Genomic DNA, 15,497 nt, shown 5'->3' with positions numbered 1-15,497 from the left:
CAAATAAATTTGTTAGTCTTTAAGGTGCCACAAGGACTCCTCGTTCTTTTTGCTGATACAGACTAACATAGCTGCCCCTCTGAAACCTATTAAATTCTCTGTGCCATCATGCTGCGCATTTACCTAGTTTTGAGTTCTGATGATCCTGATGAGGTCATAGAACATGGGCAGGTAGGCATTTTGAATATTTTACCCACATGCTCATATGTTCTAGAAGACAAGACAGCATACAAGTAAGAGTTGAAGTTTAAGGGGGAAACTGAGAGGTTATAAGGAAGATTTTGGAAGACAAGGTTACAGAGAGAGGCTATGAGGAAAATTTGACAATAGCCAAAGTCTCAATTTCAAAAGAATTTCAAAAGCCCACCTTGATTATCACTACAAAATGTTTCTCCTCCCTCTCCTCCCCCTCCCCCCCGGCTCTCCTGCTTAATAGCTCACCTTAAGTGATCACTCTCGTTACAGTGTGTATGGTAACACCCATTGTTTCATGTTCTCTATGTATAAAAATCTCCCCGCTGTATTTTCCACTGAATGCATCCGATGAAGTGAGCTGTAGCTCACGAAAGCTTATACTCAAATAAATTTGTTAGTCTCTAAGGTGCCACAAGTACTCCTTTTCTTTTTAAAAGCAACTGAGGCACTCAGCCTAAATGCCATTGATTTTCCAATGGGACTTAGGCTCCTAACTGGTGAACTCACTTTTGAAAATGAGATGTAAGAGCTGAAATCACTTGAAAATTTTGCCCACGATAGCTGACCTGTTCTAACACACCTTTACATCCTAGTCTAGACAAAGCCTGAGTAGGTTTTAAACATGTTAGTGTCTGTCCAGAGTGGTAAATGCTTATACTGATCATTGAATGTTTCTGTCTCTGGTCTCCCACTGCAAACATCAAGCTGGTAAGAGATTTAACTTGTCAAAACTGCTGGGGTGAAACTTCTAACCACATTTATAGTGCTGCACAGCACATGACAGGACATAACCAACAAACAACAAATCCAGTGGCTGACACTAGAGGGCGGTGCTGCACTTTTCAGTGACTTGCATTGTTACAGCAATGATGAGAATGGGTTTGTGAACAATGACAGCTGGAGTTTTGCCAAGGGGAAATGGCCGTGCTAAGGCCCAGTTTTGCAACCACCAAAAGTCCTCTGACTAGAGCGAGGCTGGTGCCTGTTTAAGGGGGTTGAGGGAGTAATAACAATTCCAGTCTGACTTCTGTTCCTCAGAATGCTTTCACTTTTACAACTCTTCCTGCTTGTAAGTCATCACCAGAACTTGCCTGGAAACTGATAGTCCCTAGCAGAGACAACATTTGAAGCAGAGTGACCCTGAAAAGCTACCATACCACATAAGGCCTCAGATCCAAATCTCAGATCCCAAAGGGCTGTTCAAAATCCATATCTGGATCCAGATCCAAATATTATTGCTTGCGCTCATCTGTGTTCGGGAGCTGTGTCAGCCTCACTCCTGGGCAGCTCTGCAAAGCCAGCCTAAAAGCAACTGCCACGGGTAGCAATCTGCCCTGCATTTCACCACAGCGCTTCAGTTTATAGCATTGCTCCCGTGGTCCAAAGTCCAGGGCAAGGAAGATCCTCATTACCAAAGCACATCTTGGGGAAAGAGCTGATGACAGTGCAGGAAGTGAAAGAAGGAAATGTGGTTTCAGATAGAGTGGAGAAAAGGCACAGACTCAAGGCGTGGCTCCTGCATTCCTAGCAGGAGGGAAGTTAAAGTATTTTATTCTCTAAAGGGCCTCCCCTCCCCCTCTCTCTAATTGCTTGTTTTAGCTACTGAGGCTATGGCATCCTTTCCTATTTATGCTCTCTACTCTTCCCCTTCTCCCTGCTTCTTAAATGTGAATTCCAATTTATCTACCACTGCTGGCATTGCCAAAGTCAGTCTCTCCCTAATGTTGCTGCTGTGTTCTGGCATTTTGGTAAAGAGTGAGTGGTCCTTTGTAATATGCAGGTTAATAGTCTGTAGAAAGTTTTGTAATACTTCAAGATCAGAGGGACTAGAGTGGGGCTAAAGTTCTAATGATTATTATAAATAATATGCAAAGTATCTGATTATTTTTCTGTGCATTTTTACTTATCTTTATGCCCCTCCAGATCTTCAACCCTATCCTGACCTAGCAGAGATTCTCAGGCCAACATACTGCAACAGACGTCAGTAAGAGTTTTGGGCGTGGCTAGCAAAGGCAGGATTAGGTTCTCAACATCCCCTGAACTTCAGTTCATTTGGAAAGTTGCTTTAAGCAGCTTTCAAATTTCACCATATAGCTCCTGAGAGCTTGGGTGCTGCTCATCAATTTCTCATCTTCAGATGCCAGGATACAGGCAGTTGTTCACTGTTTAAATCCTCATTTAAAAGATTTTCCTCAACTCAGTAGTTTTGGAAACACTTTGTCCCACCAGGGAATAAGATTGTGAATGAGGGATTCGGGAATTCCACCTAAATTCCTGTAGCAAACAAGGAGCTCTCTTCCCACTGTGAAAATAATACTTTGCATTTGTCTAGCGTCTCCACTCTGAGGAGATCAATGCACTTTATACCTGTCAGTTGATTTTCACAACCACCACTGTAGATATTAAAATATAGCAAAGTAAAGTGACCAAGGTCAAAAAGCAAGCCAGTGGCAGAGATGGAATTAACACTCAAATCTCTTGAAGCCTAGTCCTGTGCTCTAGCCATTAGCTGATGCTGCATCTCTTAATTCCCTAAATGCCCAGCATATCCTTAATGGCAGCAAGCAGCGTGATACCTCATAATCAGGAACAGGGAAAGTATGGAAAAATATGGGATTTCTGAACTCATGTAGGTTATTAATGTTTATGAATTTGGGCCCCAAATAGAGTCTTTTTAGCTGCCACCTTCCATTCTCCTTGCCAGAAAGGGGATGTCAGATTTTCCATTATAAATCGCTATTTTCAGGCATTTGTAATTCAACTACTGAAGATAAACCAAAATAAAAAGATACCTCCTATTTGAAAATAATATTAATTGTGGCATTAATTGACCAAAGCTGGGAATGTGCAATGGAGACTAACGCTCTGTCTCCAACTCCTGCTCCACTTTCCTCTGATGAGGCAGAAACCCTAAAGCTGCATTGATCTCCTAGTTCTTGCCTTGTGTCCTGATGCTAACTGCATTTAGCCATCAGTCTGGATATTTGACTCTACAGTCCCTGAAATTTTTAACAGAGGAAAAGGCAGAGCAATGAGACCCAACAAAGAAACTGATAAGTTAGTGAAGCCACCCACCCAGCCATGGGTTTTTTTGAGTTTATTTTCGTGAACTTAATTTGACGCGGTTATGATTGTTCATGATTTCAGTTACTATTTTCCCCACAACGGCTGGTTCCCTGGTTATTTGTTGCAGGGGGTGTTTGGAACTTATGGCTGATTTTCATTTAGGATCTGATTCTGTGCATTGCGGTCAATGAAACCAAGAGCAGATCCTTAATACAAAGGAACAATCCATTTGACATTTATGGTTTCACTTCTCCCAGCTGCGTATGGATGATCCTTAGTACTTTCCTCCTGTATTTTCAGTTCAACACAGGACGCTCCCTGCTTTCTATCAAAGTATTATGTAATATTGCTGTGTAATATTAAACAGCCACAATATTCCATCCCAGAGGTGGCTGCATTCAGCAATGAGTGAAGTGTTCTCTGTATTTGTACTGTTTTTATAGCCAGTTTTTAAAGTATTTTGAGATCTTTAGACAAGACACAGCATAAATGCTAGTAATTATTTATTAGAGCTACAGTCATCTAAACTCTGAATGTCTAAAACAGCATCCTTTCCTTTTGTGAAACATAGAGTACATGCTGAGTTGGTGTTAAATAACCTTTCAGAAAGCTCCAGGATCACCACATCTCCACTCATAAAGAATTAATCCTGCACGTTTTCCTAGAAAATGCTTTAATTATTAAACACTTTTTTTAAAGTTTGCAAGAGAAATGAATTTAAATGGACATATTAAAAAATTCAAGAATTTTCTAATGAGGTAGTCATTCAAGCATGTCTAAATAATTTTAGATGAGGCAATTAACAAAATATGAGTCTACTGTCTGTTAGAGCTGTTCAACATTGTTTTGATATCGTTTGTCTTAGAAAGGTCTATATTGTAATAGGTTTTCACATGAAGTCCTGAACAGGTTGTTTGAAAGGTGTTTAATCAATATCACAGGTCCACAGAAGAAATACTCCAATCATTATAGTTTAGGATAGCAAGGAAAGACAGTTCACTCACCATGTTTGCAGTGTCTAGGAAGGCTGCTCAGACAGGATGTCAGTAACCTACCAGTAACAGTGTCTGGCCCCAGATGGAAAGTGATCTCTCCCTTTTAGATCGTAGAAGAAGGTTAGGCCATCAGTCCCCAGGGAAAAATAGAGTCTTGGAAACCTTTTATGGCTTCAAGAGCTTAAGACAGGGAACCCTATTTTTGGAAGAATCTTATTTCTAACTACATCTGCTTAGAACATGAGTGAGACAGTCAGCTCACAGCCAAGATCCATTTTTAAGGATGGTTTTCTCTTTACATTCTCCACCTTCCTGGGGGTGATGGTATTCTAATAAGTGAAGATGGCAGTGTAACACATCAATAATCTATACCAGGCTGATAATCCAGCCTCTGTAACTGCAGACAAGTCACATGGGCTGAACCCTTTCCAAAGTGGCTACTGATTTGAAGTGTCCCCATTTCAGGGTGCCCAAATCAAGACATGGAGAACCTGATCAGCCAGGCCAGGGATCGGCAACCTTTGGCACGCGGCCCGTCAGGGAAATCCGTTGGTGGGCCGGGATGGTTTGTTTACCTGCAGCATCCGCAGGTTCAGCTGATCGCAGCTCTCACTGGCTGCAGTTCACTGCTCCAGGCCAATGGGGGCTGTGGGAAGTGGCAGCCAGCACATCCCTCGGCCCACGCTGCTTCCCACAGCCCTCATTGGCCTGGAACGGTGAACCGCAGCCAGTGGGAGCTGCGATTGGTCAAACGTGCGGACGCTGCAGGTAAACAAACCATCCCGGCCCGCCAGCGGATGTCGCTGATGGGCTGCGTGCCAAAGGTTACCGATCCCTGAACTAGGCCCTATTGAATTGAACTGCAGGTGCAGGTGGCGGGTGCTCAGTACTTCTGAAAATCAGACCCTGGTGTCCCCACCTGGGCACCCAAAATCAGTGGCCACTTTTGAAAACTTTGGCCTGAACAACTTTGGTCTCAGTTTTCCCACCTAAAAAAATAGGAAGAATTTATTTACCTACTTTATAGTGATGAAAGCACAATTCATATGAGGCTTAGCTAATGTTTGTAAAGTGCTTAGAGATCATCAGCTGAAAGGTGCTGAGTTTATTTTAGTGAGTGCAAAGTTTTATTTATTGTCCTGATGAGGAAGAGAAATCCAATTCTCACTGAATGTGGGGATCATACAACTGTACAGCACAGTGCTTAAGCGTGGCAGTGGCCATTCCATGTTATAACATGTGCTGATCTTGATTATGTGGACAAGACCAAAATATGTTACCACCATGTTAAGGAACATGTTAAGGAACTGGTGAAGACCAGAAATTACAGGACCTGAAGAGTTATCTAGGCTTCAAAAAAAGAAAAGGAGGACTTGTGGCACCTTAGAGACTAACCAATTTATTTGAGCATGAGCTTTTGTGAGCTACAGCTCACTTCATCGGATGCATGTAGCTCACGAAAGCTCATGCTCAAATAAATTGGTTAGTCTCTAAGGTGCCACAAGTCCTCCTTTCCTTTTGCGAATACAGACTAACACGGCTGTTACTCTGAAACTAGGCTTCAAAGAGACCCATTACTGAGAATGGCGGTCAGCAAGAGAAACAGCAAATGTAAGTACTTAGAAGCCACTGCAGTCTTGTCTACACTAGGGGTCTCACTAAGCCAATATTTTTTCCTAAAAGTCTCTAGTGTAAACGCAGCCTTAGAAACCCTCCAATGCAAAGCTGTAGAGAAATGCAACAGAGTATCAATATTTACAGCTTTCTTAGAATTGATTGGAGACAAAGCTTTGGATTTTTTTAATTATTATTATTATTTGGGGCGGGGGCTAGTTGGTTAGGTGACATCCCCTGCCATATTTACAGATTTTTGGTAGCTTCAGTCTGAACCCTAAGCCCTTTGGCAGCATTCCTTTAACCTGAGTACATGCATTGCACTGTGTGTGTGTAGCACGTTTTCCTTTTGAACCTTTGCCCACATGCTATAGATTCCTACTCATATGTTAAATAATTCCCAGAAAAAATTGTGCACTGCCCAGAGGCTCTTCCTTCATGAGGAGGGGATTAGAAACTCCAGTTCCATTTGATGAATGAAGATTAGATGGATTAAAAAGCTAGTGCCTTTGGGTGTGGAGGGAAGGAAAAGTCACACCACTGAAGAAAAAAATAGACAAGAGAAAAGATTGACTTTCCCTTTTCTCTTCGGGGACAGGATGAATGAGCCAATGGGAAGATCTAAAGACACAATGCAAGGAGTCTGGGCGATTAAATACAATGCCGCATTGTCAGTGTCTACTTGCACATTATGGGCTCTATAGCCAATGAATATCCAAATGGATTTAAAGACAGAAAGATGCATAGCAAGTGCATCAACTGAAATAACAAACCTCTTGGGATGATGGTCCCTTTGTGCTATGAATTCAAACGGGAGAAAAGGAAGCGAAATAAAAGGCAGGGCCTGAGGACATGAGGTTGGGAAAGCAGTAGCATTAAAGGGACTATTAAACATAATGTTTTCATAATCTTATGACCAGAAATAAAAACAGTTCAACCAACAGGACATTGCTTTATGGCTCTTGGACCTTGCTCTTCTCCAATACAAGGAAAGGACTTTATTGTTTCAATGAAAGAAAGCCAGGGATGCTTTCAGACTTAGCTGATTTTTCTTTTTTAAATGGCCATGAATCTGGTTTAATTGTATTTGGCCAGAGCAATCTGAACCCTGAGAAATGAGGAGGAGCAAGCTAGCTGGCTGGCTCTATGCTTAGGATGGATTGTGTTAGAGATGGGCCCAAGGCACTCATTTCTGATTAGGCTCTGATTGATCCAGATGTTCTGACTGGACTTCTGTTCAGATACTTTTATCATTTGCAGCTCCTGTGCATGCACAAGAGATGTGTCTCTAGACCAACTATTTTACAAAATGAACATTACCAGCCCACCTGTTGGGAGTTTCAGCAGAAAAGCCAAGGATAAAACGTGCTATACAAAACTCACCTTTCACCTCTAAGGGTCCATCTATGCTACGAAAATCCGCCATTGCTGACAGGGGTTAACCCCTCCTATTGCCTCTCAACTAGTGTTAAAAACTATTTAAGTGCTAGTGTAGACAGGACAAAACTATTTGTTCACCATTACAGGAAGCGAGACTAGCCTTGTCTATGCTAGGGAAGTCTGTGAACCTTTCCCACTGTTACTAGCACTAGTTCTGCGCTGTTGGCGCTGGCAGTATTGGAACCCCTAGTGCAGACAGGTTGCTGGCGGTTGCTAGACTCTTAACCACCATGTTGTTTTAACTGCTTGAGCTAGGTCTTACAGATATAGTGTTTTAAGTGCCAGCAGCCCCTCTGCACTAGGGCTATGCGGGAGCTGTATTGGTGTTAGCAATGGTGGGGCATTTTTGGCAAGACCATGGAGACCACATTCCACCTGGTCTCTATCATGCTTTCTGGAAGGGTGCTGGAACTGGTTAACTCCCTGCAGCACTGGTGTGGGAACTGGTTTTACTTCCTAATGCAGCCCACCCTAAAAGGGTGCCCTTCAAGTCAAGCGAGGTGTCTGCTGCTGCCTATCTTGTGCTGCTATGTGTTTAAGACGTCTCAGTCAGGATCAGGGCATGTGGAGTTAATGCTGTGCAAACACCCATGAAGACGCAGTCTGAGCTCTGCAGAGTTTACACTCTGACAGAACACAATGTCTGTGTGTGGAAGGAGGCGGGAGGGAGGAAGAGGAGATGTAGTGTGGGCCAGTGGGTAGGGCACTCCACTGGGACTCACACCCTCTGGCTTGTATTCCTGGCTCTGCCACTGACCTGCTGGCTGACCTTGGACAAGTCGCTTCCTCTCTCTCTGTGCCTTGGTTTCTCCTCCCATCCTGTCTCATCTGTTTCACGAGTCTGAGGCAGTGGAATCCCTTACTCTGTGTTTGTATAGCACCTACCATAATGGGGCTCTGGTCTCAGTTGATGCTTCTAGGTGCTAATGTAATGCAAACAATTAATTTTTAAAAAGTGACAGACATGGTCCCACAGATTAGCTTTATCCACAGCTTGGCTAAAGGGTGTTAAACTTCTGAGCTTGCAGTCCAGCCATTTTCCTAATCACTAAAATTTTCTACAAATCATTAGTGTGCATGCACACCCCTCTCCCCACATGTGGTGTCTTAGATGGAGGTAAAACCCCACCCAGCTCCAATGAAGGGTGCTCTTCAGAGCTCTCAGAACCTTCACTTTTTTCCTCTTCAGCATACAATTTTCCTCATACCTGTCCAATCTGATTGGCTTTGCCAGTTGTTTACAGCTGTGATCTGCCAGCCTTGTGCTGGAGCCAGGGATGAGAAGAGATGCTGCTGGAGCAAGTCTGCGCCTGCGTCACTGTCAGCAGCTTGCAGCACAATAACACATGTGCTCACTCAGGAAGGAAATGCAGGCAGGGAAGTAAATTGTCTCAATAATTCATGAGCTTTATAGCCCAGTGCAAATTATACCCAGGGTCTGTCATAAAATTCAAGTTCATGTCCCATTATAGTAAAGCTCCTTAATAATATCAAAGTGGTTTATTCATAATGGTATTTATGATCACTGCAATATAATCTTTGGAAACATTAAGTGATAAACCTGCAACATCCAAAGTGAAGCATCAGTAGACACTGAACGCAGTCGGAGGCAGTGAGAAGACATCCCCTGTCCTGCCTTTGCCTCCTGCACTGCCTTCAAATACCATTTATTCACTATGCAAAATACATTCTCCTTATCAATAATATATGCATTACTAGCTAGGAGGGGCTGGCTTTGTGGATTAAGCACCAGGTTTGAAATACTTAGACTGCTTGGAACTCACATTCTAACGTCAGCAGGTCTGATCTTCTGAAGCAGGGACCGTCTCTTTGTGTGTTCATTCAGTACCTAGAACAGTGGGACCCATGTCTGAGATGCTTCCACAATACATATAATAATAGGGCTCAGCCCTTTATCTTCCCAAGGTAGGGGATTTAGTTTCATATGGTTTATCCTGTGGGTCATTTTCAGAACAGATGTTTAAAGCCAAAGTCCTGTTTGCTTTGATTAAAAATCCCCTGGTATTTTTCATAAAAGCAGGTTTTGCCCTGACTGTGTTGATTGGAGCAATATTTCCTCTCCCACACATCTTCCACAACCTGTTGTGCGATTGGCTTGCACTGGTTGTCTGCCTAGCTTCCAGCCCAGAGGTGGATGAATTTAACAGTGGATGAAATCAGAGTATATTTACATAGTTCAGAAAGAGCTTTGGGAAGAAAGGTTCCCCTAATACTGGGCCAGATCCTCAGTCAGCATAGTACCACTGAAGTCAACATAAATCATCATAATTACACCAGCTGAGGATCTGGCCTAAGCTCATATTTCAAGCAAATGTATAATTATAGCAAATATTTAGTTTTTCCCAAGCTATCTGCGATCAGATGACAATTTTCTCTATTTTCTTGGTGACTGAAAATTTATTACGAGAATAATTTTGGAATGTTACATGGCCTCTAGCTTGTGCACAAGCATCTGAAATTCAAGGTGAGTTGGCTAGTTTTTAATGAACGGGCTGGTCATGTGGTGGTGTTTCTGAGCCTTTGTTGGCTGACTATGCCTCTTAGGATCACACTTCCAGTGTGAATCCTTTGCATTTGCAAATTCACAGTTCACTTTCTATCAAAATTCTCTAATAGGTGTGTACAACTGGCTGTTTCTGCAAACAGTCCTGCCTATAATCCTGTTCTTTAAAAGACTCCTAGGAAGTCAATGGGCAAGGGGCCCTGACGCAGGTCAAGCAAATTCAATGATTTATTTGAATGGGTATTTGTGGCAGTTGGGGTGCACTTGGCTCAATAACAAAATTTTGGATTTCTCCTTTGTGTGAGATGGGAGGGAAAAATGCATCTTTTTTAGAAGGAAAAATGTTGTTTTTTTCTGATTATCGTTGTCGGCTTTTCCTGCAGCTGTATAACCACAGCCTGGGGTAACCTCCCCTCCCATTCTGCTAAAGCTGCACAAATCAGGCTGTCATCATAAATGAGAGAGACTGGGGCAGATCGCTTCATCATGGGGGCGTGAATAGCAGCTCCGACGAGCCAGAAATGAGTGTATTGTAATTGCCAGAACTGATTATATAGTAATTGGACAAATGTGCCATAACTGCTCTGCTTTACGAGCACACAGATTAAGGAACCTGTTACGCACTGACATCAGAGAAATTGCAGGGCACTGACATGAACAAAACCTACTTAGAGGTTTGTAAGACCTATGTGTTCAGCAATGGCAGAATGCAGGGCTAACCTGAAGTTGAGAAAGAGCACAGGACTGGGAGCAAGGAACTCCTGACAGCTATGACACTGCTGCTTCCAGCTGAAAGCAAGTTACTTGTCCTTTCTGCCTCCGCTTCCTCACGTATAAAATGGGACAATAATATTTACCTACCTACCTGACACAGTGCTGTGAAGAGCTTCTAGGAAGCATAACAAACTCATCAGACCCTCAGAACAAAGCCCACTTACTGCATATGCCTCTTAGAAATGTGTGTATAGATTTTGAGCTTTTTAGGGCAAAGGCTCTCTTTTTGTTTTGTGTCTGTACAGCCCCTATCACAATAGGGTCCTGGCCCTTGACTGGGGCTCCTAGGCAGTTGTGTAATACAAATAACGAATAATAATAGCTGTTGGTTTTCTCTTCCCTTCATGGGGAAACTGAGGCACAAAAATGCTAAAGCCCATGTCTTCAAAAGTAGCCTCTAATACTGGGTGCCAATTGATTTCTGTTGGAATTGGCAGGTGCTCAGCACCTCTGAAAATCAGGCTTCTATACACTGTGATATCCCCAAATTAGAGAGTGCTTTTGAAAGTTTGGCCCAAGGTTTATACAGCAAGTTGGTAGTAAAAGCAAGAATTGAATCCAGGAGTCCTAACTCTCATTTTTCTGCCCTAGCCACTACATAACACTTCCTCATTGGCCCTACTGCTGTAGTGTAGAGTATAAATTGGATGAAAGAAAAGGGTTGATAACATGTCCAAACTTCCAGTCACCTCTACTGCTTGAATCTGCCCCTACAAGTGGCACAGTACTTGGAAAGCTGTTTCATGAAGCGCAGGAGACAGAGACATGGAAAAACTGATACATTTTGTTTCTCAGATGCCTCCCAAACTTTGTTATACAGTGTTAAGATTGCCCAGTGGGAGCTCCTGTTCTTCTAGCATGGGGAGATTGGCTAAATTTAAGCCCCTGCAAACCAGCAAATACAAAGTTAAGGTATATGCCACGCCAGCAATGCCACCTTAACTCTGACCCTAGGAGCTGGCAATAGTTCCTGGGAATAGATCAGTAAAGGGGGTGCCACAATAAGGAGACATGGGGAAGGTCTACAGGAATATACCATTACTTCTGTTGTGCTCCACAGATTGGAACTGCAGCACTTATCTGCACACACTCAACTGCCTTCACTGTTAGAGGTAGATGTACTGAATGGTGGAGGGGATAACTGGAGCTGCTTGGCAGAGCTGTGACTGACGAGAGGTGAATGTGTGCATTGAAGGATCATGTATGCCTCAGTTCTGTAGGTTGTGTCCACAGAGGTGCACAAAGGTATCTTCTTGCCAGGGGACTGACAGCAGGCTGGTGATCGCCAAGGCTTACTAAGGCAGTGTCTCAGGAGGAATCCTCAGGGCCTGGGTGAATGGGAGGCAACATTTAGCAAGTCTGGGGTGTCTTACGGGGAGTGGGCTCAGTGTTTGAGGGTCTGCAGAGTTGAATCAGGCATTGCCACTAGGCCTCCCCCTTCTGTCCACACACTAAACCCTCCCATCGAAGTCTGGTGCTGCTTTCCACCCAAGCTATAAGCTAAAGCCCAAGTGTTGCTTTTGCTTAGGCTAGTAACCCATCTGCTTTGCAGTGAGGATGGGGACTAACTCACCAGAATGCTGATAGTCATCCAATGCCTTCCCACAGTTCTCTTCATGCAGAAGGACAGACAGTTGCTCCCACAATTCATTGGGAAAAATTCATAGAGAAGTTCAATTTACTGCAGCACAAGGAATCCTAGGATGTGCGCCGAGATGTCCTAGTGCCACATGGGAGTTCAGCACCAGCGAGAACACAGTAAGTCGGGCAGGGCTTTTCACTGTAGCTGCTCACACCCAGGCTAGGCTAACCCAGATGCCAATTACCTGAGTTAACTTTGCAGAGAGGACATATCCTGAGTGTAAGCACTCACAGCACGCCATTCTCTGAACAGTGCCAGGGTGGGGCTCACACTCAGTGCACGGTCACAGCTTGGGTTCAATGAACACATCATATCACCTTTAGCTGCTTAGGAACTGTGACAACAGCCTACCTGCAAACCCTCTTGCTTCAACAGAGCATTTAGTTTTGTTGCACATGTGCACTGCAGTCTCTTTGGCTTGGCAGTTTACCCACCCTGACCTATAGCTCCAAATGCTGAGGTTAGTAACTTCCAGGAGTTCTTCCCCAAAGGGTTTCAGAGTAACAGCCGTGTTAGTCTGTATTCGCAAAAAGAAAAGGAGTACTTGTGGCACCTTAGAGACTAACCAATTTATTTGAGCATGAGCTTTCGTGAGCTACAGCTCACTTCATCGGATGCATACTGTGGAAATCGCAGAAGACATTATGTACACAGACACCATGAAACAATACCTCCTCCCACCCCACTCTCCTGCTGGTAATAGCTTATCTAAAGTGATCATCAAGTTGGGCCATTTCCAGCACAAATCCAGGTTTTCTCACCCTCCGCCCCCCCCCCCCCCCAAACTCACTCTCCTGCTGGTAATAGCCCATCCAAAGTGACCACTCTCTTCACAATGTGTATGATAATCAAGGTGGGCCATTTCCAGCACAAATCCAGGTTCTCTCACCCCCTCACCCCAAAGGGGCAATTGGCACTGTGCACTAGCTGAGCTAGCTGCTAAGTGACTGAGATTACTTCAAGGGTGATTAGAGTTATGACTTGAGTACCAGGTGTGCATAAAAAAAGTTTAGAACTAGTTGATTTTGTTAAGTTCTGTTTTAAGGGGGCTGTATTTCATGTATCCCTTGTTCAAGTGATCCCAAATTTGGATCACTGAAACTACCGATCACTCCCAAAAGGCACAGCAAATTTCAAGTCAATCTGAGTCAGCAAGTAGACTTTAGAGCACAGAGAATTGTCCACCTTTAAACAGAAAGAGACACTCAACCCTACCTACAGCAGAGCGATAATGACCCAAATGACTCATTCTTACCCACTCTGTACCTGCTTAATTCAGGTTTATTAACCAGTTAGCCACCATTCATGAACGATAGATAGGTATGGAAAAACACATGCAGAGAAGGATACAGAGGATAAAGGGTATGAGACAAACTTTTCCTTTAAAGAAAAAAGAACAAAAATAAAAATCATAGCAATTCAGAATCCTAAATCTCTCACTGATGCCACTTGTGTTTGTAGGGCCTAGAGTCACTGGGAGTAGGATCAGCTCCATATTGCCTATGGATACAGTCCTTTGGGTTTTAGCCAATTTCTAGCTCAGATAATTATGTTCTTTCTACCTACACTCTCAGTGCAGGTTCAATCCTGAATAATGCACAGGACTGGAGGCAAGACTTCTTGGTTCTAGTCTCACCTTTGATGCTTAGCTCAATGCATGAGTTTCAGCTCCATGCCTCCTTTTCCCCAGTTGGGGATGATACTGGCCTTCTCCCCCAAGGAAGGGCTATGGGACTTAATACATTGGTATTTGTAAAGTGCTTTGAAATTCCCAAGTGCAAGGTATTGTGTATGATCAGAGACAGGCCACAGAAAAGAGCTTCTTGTTTGGTCACTTTGCAAATATGAAGGGGCTTTTGAAAAGGAACAGATGGCTGGTATAACAAGTCAAGGGCCAGGTCTCATACAACATCCACCCCTTTTAACATGCGCCCCCCCCTCTCAGGAAATACCCATCTGCAAATCCAACCAAAGGACAAGGAATCTTATTTTATAGTGTAAGCAAAGCTGTCTGCTCAGTATTCAGGATTATGACACTGCTAGTCTGCTAAACCCAAGATAGCTTTAGCTGCTGTAAATCTTCTTATGAAAATATTCTCTTGGTCATCAGCCTCTGCCAAGAGGAACAAGTGACAGGCCCCACATTCAGCACCTGTTCCTTCCAGAATCTGCCAGCGCTCCTCAAATGGCCAATGAAATGACAGGTGGATGCTAGTCCCCAGAGAAGAAGCCTCTGAGGCTAATGCCAAATAAAGGGAGTGGTTCAAGAGCAAGTTTATTTAAGTATATTGTCAGGGGCATTGACGCTATTTGATATGAAAAGCCACTAATAAGTTTACTCCTGCTGTTCAGACTGAAATCTGCTGATGCTGCTCCTTGGAGGAGTGTTACAGCTAATGAGGTTCAGCCTTGCACACAGATGGGCTTCAGAGCAGGAGCATGTGTTAATCTGTGTGGGGTTTATTCATTTTTTCCCTTTAATGGAATAGTTATTCAGTGATAATGCAGTTGCCTGAAATGTTACACACAAAGCTAGCCCCAACTGATTGGGTAGGTGGCCACAATGCAGACAAACTGGGGATCCATACAGAGCAAATGGCAAGTGCTTTGGAAGGAGAGATTCCACTGAATCAAGCAAAGAAGTGATCAATGTCTGAGGGAGGTTTTATTTAGAATGTAAGAGAGAAAAGTAAATGTGCAGCTGAAGGAATGATCCAAACATGAGCCAGCCTCCTGGGAAGATGTGCAGTATCTGCTTTACATGAAGGCTTGGAGTTGGGGGTGGATGATTAAACATTCAATTTAATGTTGAAATTATATTAAATGTCACTGTGCTTCTGGGACTGGCTGGCTCAGGGAATTTTGGTAATGGGATATGGAGTCTTTCACTTCTGCCAGTGGTCTGAATCCAGGACTGTTTGGAAGACTGTGAAATTACTCAGGTGTCTTGGTCCAAGGGGCCTTTTACACCAGTGTAAGCTCCTGATCCAAAGTCGATGGAAAGACTCCCATTGATTTTAGTGGGCTTTGGCTCAGACCTTAAATCAGGAGTAACTCCAAACACTTGCATAATAGTATACTGAGGGGAGAATCAGGCATGTGCTTTTTAACAAAGTGGGAAAGCAGAAGCTTTTTACTGCTCCAAAGGCTATAATTATGAGAAAGTGGCAATCTGATCTTCAGTTCCATCCCCCATTGCCTCAGAACAGAAAAGAGGAGCAGTTTGAATCCATGTTCAGAAAGAATC

The 15,497-nt window shown here is 43.5% G+C and overlaps 1 protein-coding gene across 2 annotated transcripts in view; it reads right to left on the bottom strand.

Moving 5' to 3' along the window:
- The window catches only part of CALML6 (calmodulin like 6), a 68,656-nt gene that overhangs the window by 16,898 nt on the left and 36,261 nt on the right, over nt 1-15,497 (bottom strand). The window contains exon 1 of one of the 2 annotated variants that reach the window (XM_043531487.1): nt 12,182-12,531. The exons of the other annotated variant lie outside the window; for it this stretch is intronic. Within the exon in view, the coding sequence (XP_043387422.1) occupies nt 12,182-12,259 (78 nt within the window). The 5' untranslated portion in view covers nt 12,260-12,531. Of the gene's footprint in view, nt 1-12,181; nt 12,532-15,497 lie in introns of those variants that run through there. 2 annotated transcript variants of the gene reach the window in all.

The sequence above is a fragment of the Chelonia mydas genome, chromosome 18 (assembly GCF_015237465.2).
Source record: "Chelonia mydas isolate rCheMyd1 chromosome 18, rCheMyd1.pri.v2, whole genome shotgun sequence".
In the NCBI taxonomy this organism is placed as follows: domain Eukaryota; kingdom Metazoa; phylum Chordata; order Testudines; family Cheloniidae; genus Chelonia; species Chelonia mydas.
The sequence above is the reverse complement of the archived record's forward strand: the minus strand, read 5'-3'. Positions and strand labels throughout refer to the sequence as shown.